Source organism: Anas platyrhynchos, chromosome 4 (assembly GCF_047663525.1).
Source record: "Anas platyrhynchos isolate ZD024472 breed Pekin duck chromosome 4, IASCAAS_PekinDuck_T2T, whole genome shotgun sequence".
Taxonomy (NCBI): domain Eukaryota; kingdom Metazoa; phylum Chordata; class Aves; order Anseriformes; family Anatidae; genus Anas; species Anas platyrhynchos.
In genome coordinates, this window is record NC_092590.1 from 11,081,216 (window position 1) to 11,098,175 (window position 16,960).

Consider the following 16,960-nt stretch of genomic DNA (forward strand, 5'->3'; position numbering starts at 1 on the left):
CTGAACCTGCTTGGTTCCTGTCAGCCATCTCTTATATGTATGTTCTGTACCTTTCCCTCAATCTCCATCATTTCCCCTAATTCTATATGGCAGGAGCAGCAGGTCTGTATAACACCCCCTGAACTCTGAAGACATCCACAACCAAAGGGGACTGCTCAACAGGCTTGGCACGATGAGAGCAAATGTGTTTGTATAAAACCTATTAAATGTACTTCTGAATGAATTTAATCACACCAGACATTTTTACAAGGAATGTGTTCACAGGCCAATGTTCTGCTGTGGTTTGTCTTTTTTCTTTTTTTCGGTAGAACTACATCCTGATCCTAAAACCAGGTCAGTGCATAAGCATGGAAGGCACAGGAGGGGAAGGAGGAAAAATGATGGCTACTAGTTACTTCAGGGGGAGGCAGCAGCAAGCGTGAAATGCCTCGAAACTTCATTGCTGCTGCCACTCTTCTCGATGGTCGTATTCACTCCCTGTGTTTCCTCTTCAATTGCTCGGTGAAGTTCAGAAGGGAAAAGAGTCAGAGGTGGTGCATGCTATTACCATACACACCCGGCTCAAAGCCTGACTTCAGTCAGCTCCTCCAGAGGCCCAGGAGGGGTAAGTTAAACATTCTGTGGACAGGGAAGATTTGGATAAGAAAGATGTGTACAATCCTGCTTTGGTTTTAAAGCCCTTTTCTCTTCCCATGCTTTATTCCTGCTGTCAAGATAAAACAGCATTTTGATTTACGGAAATCGTTCCAAAGCCTTCATGTAGCACAAGCAGCTATTTGGCAGTACTGAACTCAGTTATGCCTGCAGGGCACTGGGCGCTGCAAATTGAGAGCATCTTGGGTTTCTCAGCAGAGAAGGGATATGGGAATGAACCTAGCAAGGGTAGAGAAGGGAACGCGAGTGCTACAGTGCAAGTCACATGTACTCGTAAGGGCTCTTTTAAGGCTAGAAATGCTAAAATAGTCCCAATAATGTCACGGGATTATCATGTCATGAGACTGGTACAGCATCAAAGACAGGAAATGTTTCTAAACATGCTCTCGAGAGGAGTTCCTAGCTGCCAGACAGCAGGCCGTGCTCAGCACCACGTGCATCTCCCCAGCCAAACGCTTCACTTAACCTGCAAACCACAAAGCCTTGCAGGTGCTTGGATTTTGTCTTTTTACATTTAAGTTGAATTGTTAAGCCACCAGTTTTCAGCTTCCATCCACGAAATGCTATCACAGAATTAACCTGGACGGTGCAATGCCATTTTAGTTTCCAGTCTGGATACAATTAAGGAAAAAAAGAGGATAGAAAGTGCTAGGTGTTATATGTGGGGTTCTGTTTGGACCGGTGTATTCTAGAGGTAAAGACATCACTGAAAAGTGAAGAATTCAATAAGGAGAGGGCTTTTTAACTGGTTGTGTGTCCTGATGCTCCCATGTTAGCGTATCAGAAAGGCCATTAAAAATGCAGAGGTGGCTGACAGCAGACAAGCAGGTTCCAGGCTACCAGGAGATACCAAGCTGTCACCTCCCCAGGCCTCCCAAAGGCCTGATTCCCACAGGATTAGTGGCAAGTCTTCCCAAATTCTGGTCAATCCTCATCACATCATACATCCTATTCTGTTTAGCTGCTCTCCTCCCTCAATCTCAGTCTTCTCCAGTCTCCATCCCTCTCTTCGATCACTTCCATGTTCCTCTCTGTCCAGCCTTACTCCCAAGTAGATTTGCAAGAGCAGAGGTGCTAAGCCTGAAAGAAAGGCTGCTTATTCACCAAGTGAATCTAAGCACCTGCTTAGCTGGATTTAATCAGAGGCCAACATGGCTTGCCAAATCTGAGTCAACTGGTAGGAAATGTCAATAAAAAAAATAAAATAAAAATTACCTTTTTTTTTTTTTGCATATTTCTTCAAAATAATTGTGCCTGTCAGGCTGGCAAATATCAGTAGCAGAAACCAACTGATGAATGTCAACAATTGTGGTTTATCTTCCACGAATCTCACCAAGCCATCGCTAACACAAAGAAGAGTTCAGTGATTTAACAAAAGCTCAGAACTGACCTCTCCCTCGGATGTTCCTGTAATACATGATTAGGAAGCCATAAGCTTGTTAAGAGATGTGAAGTGTGAGAAAACTGGGACTAAGTATTGAAATGGATAATGTGAAATATTTCCTTTGCAAAGCAGGATTTTTTTTTTATTTTTTATTTTTTAAATTTTCCCTGATTTTTAAATATGTAAATGTAATTTTTATAAGAGGTTTTTGTTTAACATGGAGATAGAAAGCATGAAATGCTTTCATTTTAGGCTGCAAATTTTAACACAACTTTATATAGACATCCACGTTTTCTCAATTTATACATGTTTTGAATTCCAGTTACTACAGACACACACACATACATTTATTCCCTGCCACTTCTTATCAGAATTTGCAAAGATGTATTGGAAACTGCTTGGAGCCTGGGACATTTCTAAGAGCCGTCCTTACGTGAGTACTTCAGGTATGCTGTATTTATGTGCAGGTATCAAAGCACCCTGCACTTAACTCCGTCCTCTATCTGGAGAGAAGTGAATAGCAGTTATCTGGTTTATAGACTTGACGAATTCTTCTGGATATCTGCCGAGTTCGTAATCTTCTTGAGCCACGGCTTAAGAGCGTATGAGATCACCAGGGTCTCTGCACAACTTCAAAGCTCCCTAAACTAGAGCTGCGTGACTCGGGCTGAACACACGTCGCCAGGCTGGGTGCACGGCTTTGAAGCTCCTCGAACCAAAGCCATTTGTTTCAGAGAGTTTACAAACTCGATTAGGCATATCTGGAGCACATGGAAATTCTAAAACACATCAGCTATTTTTTTTGGACTAAATGCAAGTTTCATGCTCAGAAGTCTGTGGTTTTTAACCATCATTTTATCCTACCAAAACCGATTCCATCTGGTTGCTATTATATTAAAATTTGTAAACAGAAACAAGTTTCTAGACCATATTTAACAAGAAGAGGTCCTGGGAGACTGTAAGTAGCAGCTTCCACTGCGAGGACAAAATGCCTTACTAGGAAAAGCTCCTTATCTAATTAATATCCAAACTGTCATTAAAATATTTCTCCAGTAGCTGAAGAATACACCTAAACATTGTTAAGACTCAACTTTCAGAAGTTTATATGTAGCTCCTAAGCAATTTTAATCTGGAAACAAGTTACAATCTTAAATGTAACACCTCCAACAGTATAAAGACAGAGGGGATACTTCTTTTCCTCAACATGCAGACCCAGGTGGCCTAACCAAGAGTGGAAAGTGGGTTCTCTCTTATCTCAGTAGCGGGGTCACCCTTAATGTTCCCAACACATGAACTGCATCCTGCAACAGACTTAGGAAGAGATCATTCCCAGCCTCACTGACAGATGCCACAGATGGAACTTAGCTTTCTCTCCTGTCAAATGGTGACATTATTTTCCCCTTTATTGAACAACTGTTAGCTTATGTTAATCTCATATTTATTTTTTTACATATTCATAAATAATGAAGTCCTCAGAATTTCCAGAAATAGATCAGCTTTACTTGAGGAAGGCTGAGAATTATAATGAGTCTTCTCAAGGACTGTCAGCTGCAGCCAGAATGAATTACAAAAGAAAAGAGGGTAAGAATTCTCTGATTTTATTTACATCACTTACACCCTAGCTATTTTCTCAGCTTGGGAGATTGATGGTGGTGGGGAGGACACAAAGATGGGAAGTAGAGTTCCCAATTTCTTTTTGCTATTTCGTTCTCTATTGTTCCATTCATTCATTCCTTATCCTTGTCTTTCCTCTGCTTCTAGTATTTCTCACCCTCCACACTTTTCCCTTAAGGGACTTTTGTTCTTTTCTATTCTTGTCTCTTGTCTTGGTAGCTCTCTCATTTCCATTATCACTGCTTTGTTTCCTTCAGGTTTCATCTGTTCTCTTTTTTTTTTTTTTTTTGCCCTTTCTCTTCCCACTTTTATTTTGACTCTACAGAAAGCCAGATGTTCCTTACAGACTTCTGAAGCAACCTCTGATATTCTGTTCTTAGGAAACATACTTTTGAATGAAGCCCTTAACCTAAAGCTGAAGACAAAATTGGTTGGTTTCTGTCTTATATAATAATGAAAGACCACAAATATTGGCCAAGAAACAGGAACAGTATTCATTAAGGAAGGGTAGTCAGAACTAACCTAACCTCTCTGGCATCGAGGAACATTACTGAAACAGAAGAGAGTCTAAAATCAGTTCCCTCTTGTCTTTGTGTTTTCAAGTCAAGTCTTTTGCTAAAATCAGTCTTGCTTTTGGGAAATGGTAATACATTTTATATTGGCTTAAATTGGTGTATTCTTGCTGCGTAGAACTAATATGCTGGTGTTGCAAGAAATCTCATTGTTTTAGCAAAAACTTTCGACAACTTTAAAATGATCTTTTTGTGCAATTAATACATTACTTTTCCAAGCAATCTGTTAAGCTGATTTGCACCTCTTGAAAAGAAGTACCAAAAGAGCTCTCAAGATGGAAGATTTTCATTCCTTTCACGTCTGAAGCTACTGATGACTTTTTTTTTTTTTTTTTTAAAACAGAAAGCATGTTGGCTTATGCCCATCTTCCTGCATACAACTATGCCTGAATCTTCACGCCTTTCTGCCTCCTTTACTTAATGAATCAATGTCCTGAAGACAGGATGGCCTGTTATATCCTTATCAGCAGTTCACTTTGGAGTTCATGGCCACCAGGCTGACCCCAAAGCTTAATACAGAGCCGCATGTGGTAAACCTGTATGGAAACTGGGAGAGAAAATTGAGTATTTTGGGAGGAGAAGGGTAATATAAACCTTTGTTCTGACAACAGCATAGCTAAATAGGCAGTACTTAAACAAGTCCATCTACATTATAGCCTGTGTATCCCCTGTATCTTGCCATGATGGTATTACTGCTAGGTATTGTAAAGAGAGTCTAAGAATCTCCTCGGTCTCTGTGTAACTGGCAGGTTGCTTTCACAGTTTGTTGCCCAACTGAGCACCCAAGTAGGTATCAAGCCTCATCAGAACAGAGGCTGCCTTCCATTTCCTGCTAACAAAAACAGTGCTTTGAAAATGCAAGAATATTGTTCATGAGCTTTCACTACTGCAGACCATAACATCTACATTTCAGGCAAACTGATACACGCTCTAAAAGTGATCTTGTGATTCGTATTCTGTATACAAACTCTCATGGTGTTTCTCCATCTTTTGGGGCCGATGGATTACTGTTGAATTGTCAGCACGTAATCATATTCCTGATTTTATCTTACTGATTTGTGTTTGTGGAGTAACTGCAGCCTGCTTACAATAACCTCCATGAGCCACTGCCCTAAAACAGTGCTTTACCCTTGCTACAGTAAACATTACCCTTGCTACAGTATGTTTGCAAAAGAGTATACAAAGTTGTGTTTTTCAAGACTGAAAACAAAACAAAACAAGAAAATTGACTAGGAAAGGGGCTATTCATTGGGAAACTGTAGCATTACATCAGTAACTGAAAAGTAACAACCTATAATTGTCCTTATAAAAATAGAAGTAAATTACTGGTGGCGCACATCATCTCAAGTACTCAAAGTGCTGTACTGCCAGGAGTACTTCAAGCAACTTGATGCACAAAGCCAAAAGATGAATATTGTTTAAACTGTACTTATACATGACTTTAAAAAAAAAAAAACAACAACATAAATACAAGCAACAAAAGTAACAATTTGGGGAAGAACTGATATTAATGAAAGGAAGCCACTGTCCTCTTGGAGGAAAGAGCTACCACAAGAAACTCCAGAGGAATCGACACATGGAGCTAAAGTGGCAGCAGAAAGATTTCTATACAATAAAGGTAATGCAGATCCATGTATACACAATAAATATTTTTAATGGCAGAAATCTTTTGACTGGAATTGAAATATACTTACTCAGTCTATACTTACTTTATATCATTAGTGTACAAATCAGCTAATACCATACCTGCCTTTCTAAGCACAGAATAAAACATGTTTAACTGTAAAACACTACTGCACCCTCTGCTGCAAATGCTTGTTTGTTGAGCATGATTTATGGAATGATGTACGAGCTATAGGAAGAACAAATTGAACACCGCAAATACTCTGCCTTGATTTAATTCTAGAAATCTTCAGCTGCTATGCAATGAAACAAATACTGTACAAGGAAAAAGGGAAGCTACTGCATTGATTGTGAGCTTAAACATAGACCTTCAACAGGGGAAGTCATTATTAGTTGCTAGTCAAGGTGAAACCAATTTCAGCCTTTGCCATGCACTCCTTGGAGCAACAAGAGCTGCTGCAGAGGCTGTCGGAGTTTGCCTTGATTTTAAGGACAATGTTGTCAGGCCCTGATATGTGAAGAAGTAGGGGGAAAAAAAAAAAGGTTCCTCGATATTTTCACAAGTAATCTCTCTGGTCAGTTATGGACAGGTGATGACAGATTCTCCAGGAAAATTATTTCAGTCTTCCTGAAAAACATTACAATTACTCTTACTTATACACAAGCTGCAGCAGATCCTCAAGCCGTTTACAAACTTGCTTGCAACTGAAATGTAGTCTCATCTAAAAAGGCAAGCTGCACTAGTTCTGCATCAGCTTTTCTGAACAGGTTTTAGCTGATGTCCTGAAGTTTTTATTTTTGGAAGCCGAAACAGGATTAGTTACATCTATACTTTGCCCAGAACGATGGGCTTAGTAGCAGTACTTTGTGAACACAGACAGGATATATATTCAGACTGAATCCTGGTGCCTTGCCTTTTCAACCTGCATGAAAATAAAGACAACTTTGCTATGTTGTTGTACCTTATTCTGAGGAAACCCAGTAGCTGTTCCCTACGCCTGACCCTGACAGCTTCCATTTTGAGCAGTTCTCCACAAGTTCTCCGCTCCTGCACGGGAGGCAAGCGACTATTTACCCCCACTTCACCACCAGCAACCACCGAGGCCCTGCCACTGCTTCCTTCCATGGAAACTTCTAGCTACGAGGGACAGGCGCGTGCGAGCAGCAAAAAGAAACCAACCCTGATACCAAAGGGCCACAGGAAGTGCCGCTGTCAACCCCCCGAGCCCAATTTGGGGGCTGCCACCCCCTCGCCCTGCTAGTGAAGTGGTGCCCTCAGGACCACCACAAGCAGGATCTGCGACCCGGAGCCCACTCAGCAAGGTGGCCGGGCCCTTGGGGGGACACCAAGGGGGTCTCTCCTTAGCCCCCCGTGGCTCCTACGCTGCGGCCAGGCTCCTGGTGAGTCTCGCTGCTGGTGGAGGAGCCGTGGTGCGTGGAAGGGGAGCCAGGTGGGCAAGGGAGGAGAAATTCAGCGAGCTCCTTGTGGAGGCAACCAGACGCTGCCCAGGCGCAACACGGGCTTCAGGGAAGCGGCGTGAAAGTCCAATATTAAAGAGAAAGAGGCAGAGGGAACATGGCTGCACCGGGAGGCATGAGCAGTGCTCTTCCCCAAGCAGGGGAGAGGGGGGGGGGGACACAGAGACCCCGATGCCTCCCGCAGACCCCGCATGGGGCTGATATCATCACCTCCTGCCCGCGTTATCCCACCTGCCCCCCCAGCCCCGGGGCTGCCTTACATAACCCCGAGCCTCCCCCCGGTGGGGCTGGGGGGCTCGGGGGCGGCGGCAGCCGGGGAAAACTTTGCACCGCAGGGGCCGGAGCCCGGCGGGGAAGTTGCAGCAAAGTCGCCCCGAGCGGCCGCTGGGGGCGGAGGGGCGGCAGCGGGGGCTTACCCATGGCGGCGGCAGCCTTCCTCCTCCTCCTCCTCCTCCTCCACCTCCTCCTCTTTTTCCTCCTCCTCCTCCTCGCCCTGCTCCGGGTGCTGGGGCAGCCGTGTGTGCGCGGAGCCTGCGTGCGGCGCTGCTATGAGTCAGGGCAGCACATCCGGGCAAGGCCGCCTAGGGAGGGAGACACCCCGCCCGCTCAGCCCTACCCGGAGGCACCCTGCCGCCGACACCGACACCGGGGAGGGGAGGGGAAGGGAAGGGAAAGGAAGGGAAGGGGAGGCGCGGAGGAGGCGCTGTGGGGCCAGCGGCAGCGCCCCCGGCAGCCGCGCTCTGGGGAGGGAGGGAGCTGAGGGCGGCGCCGGGGGTGGGTGGGCATGGGGAGGAGGGAGGGGGGGGCTGCGGTTGTGGCCGCCCCTCGGCTCCTTTGTTAGCGGCATGGAGGATCGGGGGCTGTCGACAAGCTGTGAGGGGGCTGCGGCTGCCTCCCTGGCTGTAGGGGCCGCCCCGGGCCCTCCCCGCTGAGGGGGTTGCGGGAGGAAGCGGGGCCGTGGTGTGTTGTGGTGTGTGTGTGGTGCTGTGTGGTGCTGTGTTGTGGTGTGTGCCCCTCTGCTGGAGCCCTAGAGGAGACCCTGGGCACAAGGGAGGGCTGAGATGGCTGGCAGAGCATCTCTGAGGTGGGCTCTGTCCCTCTGGAGGAGGGAAAGCAGCGGGCAGGTTCCAGTTCTTGAAATCACGTTAGGAGTTTTGCAGCCGCAGCTATAAGGCTTCTGCCCAAGGTGGTTTGTTTGTGTGTGGAAGGGTTTTTTTTTCTACAGAGCAAATGAATCACTGCCTTCCCCCTTCCTTTCTGCCCTGGGAGACTCAATCTTTGTAACGGGAGCAAGTGGGGACGATTTGCGTTTACAGTCCTCTCGTTATATCGCTTCCACCGGGAACCTTTTTGTTAATGGTAAAATTAACCGAATAGGCCTTGTAACGTTTTCACTTTCTGCAGATCTTTCCATATTTATGTACTCACAGCTTTACCAGCGTAAATACTAAAGTCCAGTTGAACAGCATGGGAGCAAAGACAGTGACAGGAGGTCTTGCTTGTTGTGTGGAAACGGAGAGCAGACACAAGAAAGATGAGCGAGGCAAAAAGAAGTTGCAAATGAGTCAAGCCCTGCAGTGGCTTCACAAGTGACACCAGCAGTCAGCAGCTTCCAGGGGTTTCCTCTCTGGAAGAGGTCCAAGCAGTTTTTATGCCTAAAAAAGGGCAGTGTGACTTGACAGGCAGAGTAATTCATCAGTCCTACTGGGGAGCACAGACAAAACATGTTGAGGTTTGTCCATTTACTTTGGTGTAGCCTTGTGATTCACCACATCTTTGCTTTGGACTCCAGCGGAATTTTGCTGCTGACTTCAGTGGGGTTAACCACAGTCCCACTATGTAGATCTTGACCCTGAAAATCTGTAATTTTATTATCAGCTGATGTTGAAAATGAGTATGTTTTTACAATTCTTACATAAATAAAACAGTTTTCATTGCCTTGAGATTGCAGAAAATTCATTCAAAACAGAATGCATATATTTTTATTTGTAGGGTTTGCATAATTCAATCTCTAACAAAAGATAGGAATTCCTAGACGAGTCTAAGTCCTGCATTTTTCTGCCTTCATCTGTTTTCAAACCTAGCCTGAAATTTATCTTTCTCCTATATTTTTACCTAATTACTTCTTTCTGTTTGCAAAAACTTTTCCTTTGGCGTTATAACTGTGTCCTAAATGTTTCTTTTGCTTGTCATGAGAAAAAAGCATCGAAATTATTGATCCATCTATGAGGGATCATAGAGGAGAGTTTTCCACGTATTATTCCATGTTATCCCCTACTTGGATACCTGGGATACATCAGCGCATTCTGTAAAATTCATGAGTTTCACAAATGTACTTGCAAATCTTAATTAAAATATCCTTGCAAGACCAAGATAGGTAAGAGTATTACCTACTCCAAGAGAGGGCGTGGAGTATAGTGACTTTCAAAGGGTTCTACTTTTGAAAAAAATTGCTATAAAGAGGCCTGGCACTGCAAAACTTATTTGTTTACAACTGTTTTAGCAGATTCCCCCCCCCCAAAATGCACTAAGCTAGGGAGACTTTTTGGACTCTGGACTGAGTTTTAGTTCTAGTGGAGAAAGGAAACTCTGAAGGAATTGAGGACTTGCTTTTTGTCAATCTCTCAGTTAGCTACAAGCTTATAACATGAGGAAGGGACTGTAAAAAATATCCATATCAAAACATGCCTTGCAGTTGAGTGCAAGTTCTGTATGCATGTACATACACAAAGGAGAATGTAGTTGTGGTATGTTGCAGAAGGGAGAAGAGTCTTTAGGAAAGGAATTTCCATCTCCAAGAGCATACACAGGAAAGCTTTAGGCCATCAGGCTTTTAAGGTGCCATAGCTATAAAAGACAATATACAAAATCAGTGCACTGTATTTCTAAAAAGGAATTAGCAATTGTAAAGTATGATGCAGTGATGCCTGTGAGAATGTCTCATTAAAAACAATGAGATGATGATATCCTTCGTGTATTCATCAAGGAAAAAAATTAATTAAAAAACAAGTTTTTGAGGAAAACTGGGAAATAGAAGCAATGTATTAAGTTGCCAGTGAGGTTTGCAATAGAAATGAGGAAGAAAGCTATACAAGCATGTTCTGTGGATTTCAGGGGATGTTTAATTTCAGCCAAGAGAATGAAAGGAAAAAGAACATCCTTTGGAACAGCTGATGAGAACACCGCTTGTTTCTGCAGTTGTAATGCAGCTGTGAAAACTGAGTTGTAGACTGCAGAAATTATGAAGTTGTTACCTAACTATGTCTGTGCACTCCTAGATACTGACTAAATCTGACATTCTGCAAGAAAATGGAAAATTGGGTCAAAGTGACTTTCTGATGCTTACTACTTCACGAATTTTCTTCTCCATATCTTGCATCAGTTTCAAATTCTCAGCACATCTCCTCACCCCTGACACAGCAACTCCTTGAAAATATTCTCGCATACATTATCTAATTTAATTTGGCACAAAGGTGCATGTAAGAAATATATTTTAATTGACTCTGTACTAATGTTAGAAACCTACATGATCAACACGAGGATGTAGGGATGCTCAAATACACAGGAAAATATGATATGGTTGGTATTACTGTAATTTAGTGGAATTGGGATCATCTGACAGGAATAGACTTTCATAAACTGTTCCCTAAGAAAAGAAGGGCAAAGAAAGCAGAAGTGTGGGTAGTGCTTTGCCCCTGCTTGCTATTAGGGCACAGGCAACCAACCCTGTGAGTCCTGGCACTGTGAGAAATTCAAGTTCTTGTAAAACTAGAGGTGGAGATGTTGCAGGGCTGTCTGTGAACATGCATGCAAAAAACCAGGACAAGCTACTTCTTGAGGTCTTCCTGAAATACGCGAATAGGATAAATTACAAAATAACTAAATGTGATCAGGGAAAGAGTGTTCCCAGGGGTGGCTTGATGTTTGCTAGACATTTGCTGTCCCTGAGAGCAAGCTGCCTCACATTTTCCATGGGATAAGAACAGTTATTAATACAGAAGCTAACACCTGACCTTGTCCTATGATAACTCATTTATGTTCCCAGGTCCGGTGTACAAGTATGCATGATAAAGTCTTTCTGTTAAGTGCTGGAAGTTGAAATTAGAAAACTCCAACCTTGGCATAAGGTGCAATTTTCTAGCTGTGAGTGAAATTTAAATACCAGAATGACTGACCTGGGAAAGTGTAATGTAATTTTTTTGTTTGTTTGTTTGTTGCACCCCAGCTTAGCTATCATTCAAAAAGCAAGGCTTTAGCTTCATTCTGTGTGTGTTGTCCATGAGCGTGAATACAAGTACATTGTTCAACAAGCTCAGATATTGCAGAAATTCTTCCTGAAAAGAAAGTCCCAGGAAATCTGGGACTTTCTGAATGGCTCACGTCTCCCTCTTTCTTCCTGGGTTCTGGGAGAGTAAAAAGGCCAGTTAGTGGTTGGTATGTTCATAACACATAAAGACCGTAGCTATAGAATCACCCTACATTTCAAAACTGCAGATTTCCTACACAGGAAAGAGTCTCTTCATTCTTCCCATCACATATAACCAGGCTGTTGTGTTATTTTTGTTAACTTCTACTTTTTATATTTTATGACTCTCTTGAAGCCCTCAACAAGAGACAGGAAATCAACTGGAGGGAAAACTTGCCCAGGATAGTTTTGTGTGTCTAAAGTCATCTTGAATGACCTAGTCACAAGATCTGAGCTTGGGAAATACTTTGCTTCCAGGTTAGATTGGTAAGGGCCTTGGATATATTCATCTTTCCCTTGGCTAGATGGGATTCTTTCTGTAAATCTCACCCAAACAGTGTCCAGCCATGCAGCCAAGCTGAGTATGTATATTGGGTTTGTGTGGCAAGGGCTTGGTAGCTGGGGGGCTGCAGGGGTGATCTCTGTGAGAAGAGCCCCGTGTCAGATGAGGGCCCGTTCCAGCACTGGCTCCAAAGGGACCCACCACTGGTCAGAGCTGAGCATGTGAGCAATGCTGGTTGGGCCTTTGTGAGAGCAGATTCAAAAAAGGGAAAATCTCCTGTGCAACAGCAGCTGGGAGAGAGGAGTGAGAAAATGCAGAGAGAACCAGCCCTGCAGCCCCCAAGGTCAGGGCAGGAGGTGCTCCAGGCAGGCAGCAGCAGTTCCCCTGCGGGCTGTGCAGGGAGAGGCCCCTGGTGGAGCAGGCTGTCCCCCTGCAGCCCATGGGTCCCCCATGGAGCAGATCTCCACGCTGCAGCCCCCCCGTGGGTGGAGGAGCCCCCGGTGGAGCAGGTGGATGTGGCCTGGAGGAGGCTGCGGCCCATGGAGAGCCCCCGCAGGAGCAGGCCCCGGGCCGGAGCTGCAGCCTGTGGAGAGGAGCCCCCGCAGGAGCAGGGGGTCTGGGGGGAGCTGCCGCCCACCTGTGGGGGACCCGTGCTGGAGCAGTTTGCTCCTGGGGGATGGACAGATGGACCCCGTGGGACGGAGCTGTGTGGGAGCAGTGCTTGAAGAGCTGCTGCCTGTGGAAAGCCCACACAGGATCAGTTCAGGAAGGACGGCATCCCGTGGGAGGGTCCCCACATGGAGCAGGGGCAGAGAGGGACCGTGAGGGACCGGTGGAGATGAAGCATCATGGACTGACTGCAGCTTCCATTCCCCGTTCCTCTGCACTGCTCAGGGTGAGGAGGTGGAAGAGGGTGGATAGGGAGAAGGTGGTTTTAGTCTGCTTTTAGTTTCTCATTGCCCTAATCTGTTAACAACAGGCAATGCATTACATTAATCTCCCTATACTGAGTTTGTTTTGCCCATGGTGGTAATTGGTGACTGATCTTCCTGTCCTTATCTCAACCCATGAGCTTTTTTTTCATAGTACTTTCTCCCACTGTCCTGAGGAGAAGCTGTGTGGTGGAGTTTAGCTACCTGTGTGAAACCCCCTGGCATGGTAACTTGGTGGTTCCCATTCCTTGGAGGTGTTACACAGCTGAATTTGACTAAATCCCTTCAGCATTCAGGAGAGTAAAGTCAGACTGATCTGTGGAGAATCTAGGGTAAATTTAGTGGCCTGTGACACACAGGTGATCTTGTGGCCTCTTCTGGTGTTATGTTGAGAGTGATGGCAGAAGAAACTATAAAAGGATGGACCAGCTTTCTGCCTGATATCCCTTAAACTGTAGAGAGCAGAAGCTCAATCCTCTTCAGCCAATTTAAATGCCATAAAATGAAAGACATTAAAATATTCACCACAGAGATTCTGTCCATGGAGATCTCTATCTGTTCTGTAAGCATATTATATATATAAGCATATAAATTAGACATTGCTCTTTATTTTTAATTGTCTATCTTCAGTGTATCTTCTATTATGTAAATCGTATGGTTTTTGACTTACCCCAGTGAAGTGCACACATCCATAGCAGAATTTGCTACAGGGTTTTTTATTTGATTGTTATGAAGCATTTTATAGGTACATGTTATAATTTGTCACTACGCAAATGTTACTCCTCCAGTGGGACAATTACCTTCTATTAATTTCTGTGCTTTTATCAATCTATCTACTTTGATTCAAATAAAAATAAGACACATAAGCAACTTCTAATTTGTAACAACAGATTCTGACTGGATAATACTAACAGAGATTGTTTGAATTCTACCTAAGCAATAATAATTATGAGAGTCGAGCTGTAACTAAGTAAAGCCACTGTGATCAGTTGTTAGAGGGGTGCATAGAACAATACACTGCAATACAATGAAAATGATTTTTTAGGGAATTCTAACAAAAATTACCTGATTTAAAATTCTACCTTTTATATTTCCTTGATGTTGTAGGCAAATGTCTTTGTGCTGCAATTGTCTGATTGTCTTTGCATGAGGACAGCGTTCCAGCAACTGATGGGTAAGAATTGGTCTATTGTTCATTATACATATTCACGCAAAATAACAGAGAAAAAAAAATAAAAAACACTTTGCTGTAGCACAGAGTATATTTCTCAGTGCTAGGTTCAATTCTACTTAGCTTCAAGTGTCAGTAAACTCTCAGAATTCAAATAGGTATTAGAGAACTGTGTAGAGCAGCCTTTTTCTTTCCTTTTTTCCTTTTTTTTTTTTTTTTTTTCCCTTCTATCTTTCTGTATCCTTTCAGACTTGCAATCCAGCAAGCTTGGTCTCTCTGAGTACTCTTTAACTCTTTGACTCCATTTGCTTCATCATTGTTAGGACATAATTTTGCCATACTCAGGTAACTGAACTCATTCTGACTGAAAGTAACTGAGTAATATATTATGCAGGTGCTGGTCTTCAGAGGAATCTGCAGCTTCTAGGGCAGTGTCTTGCCACATTGTTGTCCACAACATGCTAGTATTACACTAAGATGGGGAAGGGAGCTGCCTGGAATGTGTCCTTTTAAAGCCTGTCTTCATTTCAAGCAGATGAAATTTGAATTCTGTGGTTTATTTAATTTTAGGTTCTTCAGTGCAGGAACTCAGGCTGTATCTTAAGGTAGCAGAAATTCTTTAATGTATGCATTCATAATTCCTTAACTTTAAAATTGGCTATGGGCTTCACTGGATTTCAGAAATAGAAGTTCCACTAAATTAAAACAAATCTATATCTTCACTTATTTGTGTATGTGTATATATAGAGAGAGACATACACATATTAAATATATTTAAACATACGTGCCTACATGCATATATATTTCTGGAGTATCCTAAAAATACAAATTAAGAATGGAATGGGACGAGTCTTTCTGTATTTGCAGGTCTGAAATAATGACTCTAAATATCAGAGACAGAATCTTAGACTTTAGTTTTCAGTATTATAGAATTTGGCATTTTCTCAAGTATATTGAAGTCCTCCTTTTCCTGCTGAATGGACCATTTTGCTGCAGCTATGTACCTATATATGTGTGTGTATGTGTGTGTGTATACATATATTCACTCTTATTTTCCTCTCAAGCTGTTGCAACCCATATTTCTCTGAGTGTATTCCACAACAGAAGTTGTTAGTCTCACCCTGTTATCCTGGCTGGCCGAGGTAGAACCTACTTTGCAAGCAGGCAGCTGCAGGTATATCCTGGTGACTGGAAATCATCTTTTGAGTTGTCACGTTTCCCAGGCAAGTCCTCAAAACTCATACAGTATTTGAGACACTGCAAGAACTGTAGCCTGTAATAGCAGCTGTGGTTTTGACAGCTGAAAGCTGCAGTTGGGCAGGTCTGAGGCATCTGAAGCATCTGATAAGAAAATTGAGTTTTCAGATAGGTGTAGCGCCCTGGTATGATCTCTTCTGCCAGCTTCTTTTCCATGTATTTCCTTCTACCATATCACTCGGGAGGCTGGGGTAGAATAGCAGCTTATGCTATGAAGGTGATTAACAGCATATGTGTAACTGTAAAATTTATGTGTATTTGATAAGTTACATCAAGATGTTTGGTTCGTGAGATTTCTTGAGCTTTGCATTCAGAGAAGGCTGGATGTCTCAAAATGTTTGTGGCAGTTTCTCCTTCCTTAATGTTGTTCCCTTTCCCCCAAAAAAAGTAAATCACTCTAATAACTGCAGTAGAGGAGTTCAAAATCTGAGAAGTGGCTCAATTTTACCTTCCTCGCATAAAATGCTATTAAAACAACTTTGTACCTCATTGACACAAGTACCACACTACTTACTGTTTGCTCCTGTTTTGTGTTTGTTTGTTTGTTTGATTGATTGATGGTTTTACATGGAACAGACTTTATATACAAGGATACTTCAGGCCCACCCATATATATCTGCTTTCCCCAGTAGGACTGGAAATATGAAAATAGTGTCTTTACAAAAAAATAAATTAAAAAAAAACCTTGCATTTGGGGGCAAGTTCAATTGATGCTAAGCTCCTTGGCATGGATATGAGACCTGTATCTTCACTGAGAAAGATTACAATTTCAATACAACAGGCAGAAGAATAATACAGGACATTGGGATTCTTGTTGATCACGGAAGAGAAGATGTGTTGCTTAGTCTAGAATATTTAAGACAATACTTGAAAGGGCTGTGAAGATGGTATAGATATGATGGATGAAGAGTCCAGGTGTAAGACAGCAGCTTGATACAAGATCCAGCAGCAGCTGGACTGGGAAGGGACTAAGCAGTAAGAAAGACAGTAGGACTGTGAAGAGATTACACTTGTGTTGGGAAATTACATTTGAGAAAAAGAAATAAGTAAGATTATTATGCTCTAGATAGCAAGAGAAAGCTTATATATGATGCTTCAAGAAAAAACAAGGCAATAGAGTATCTAATGTTTTCAACACATGCAAGAGAAGGGATCTGTGGTCAGCAGCAGTGTTCTGACACGTAGCAAAAGCTGCCAAGCTAGAAGACCAGGGGGTGTGCAGGCTAAAGCCTGAGAAGATCAGATCAGAAAGCAGGAGAAGATGAGATCATATTCAAAGAATTGAAGACCAGACGTGATTAGGAATGCAGAAATATATTAATATCTCTGTATTTTCACTGTCTACTGGGCTAGTGACCAAAAGCACAAAGAAAATAAAACATGAATTAAAAAGAATGTAGCATGTCAGGCACTGTGACAAACTGCAAGACCTCGTTGGTATTTGTCATGCCTGAAAATCTTACCCATAGTGGTGCAAGGGGGGGTGGCAATCACGATGAACATAATTGCTGCATTTCTTGATCTTC

The 16,960-nt window shown here is 43.1% G+C and overlaps 1 protein-coding gene across 4 annotated transcripts in view; it reads right to left on the bottom strand.

The window, feature by feature from the left end:
- RAP1GDS1 (Rap1 GTPase-GDP dissociation stimulator 1) overlaps positions 1–8,076 on the bottom strand; it is a 94,943-nt gene extending 86,867 nt beyond the window's left edge. For 2 of the 4 annotated variants that reach the window (XM_038178943.2, XM_038178945.2), the window contains exon 1: positions 7,743–8,074. In XM_038178943.2, the coding sequence (XP_038034871.1) occupies positions 7,743–7,746 (4 nt within the window). In that variant the 5' untranslated portion in view covers positions 7,747–8,074. Of the gene's footprint in view, positions 1–7,742 lie in introns of all 4 variants that reach the window. The other 2 variants (XM_038178944.2, XM_038178942.2) reach the window with 2 other exon arrangements.
- Positions 8,077–16,960: the final 8,884 nt, after the last annotated feature.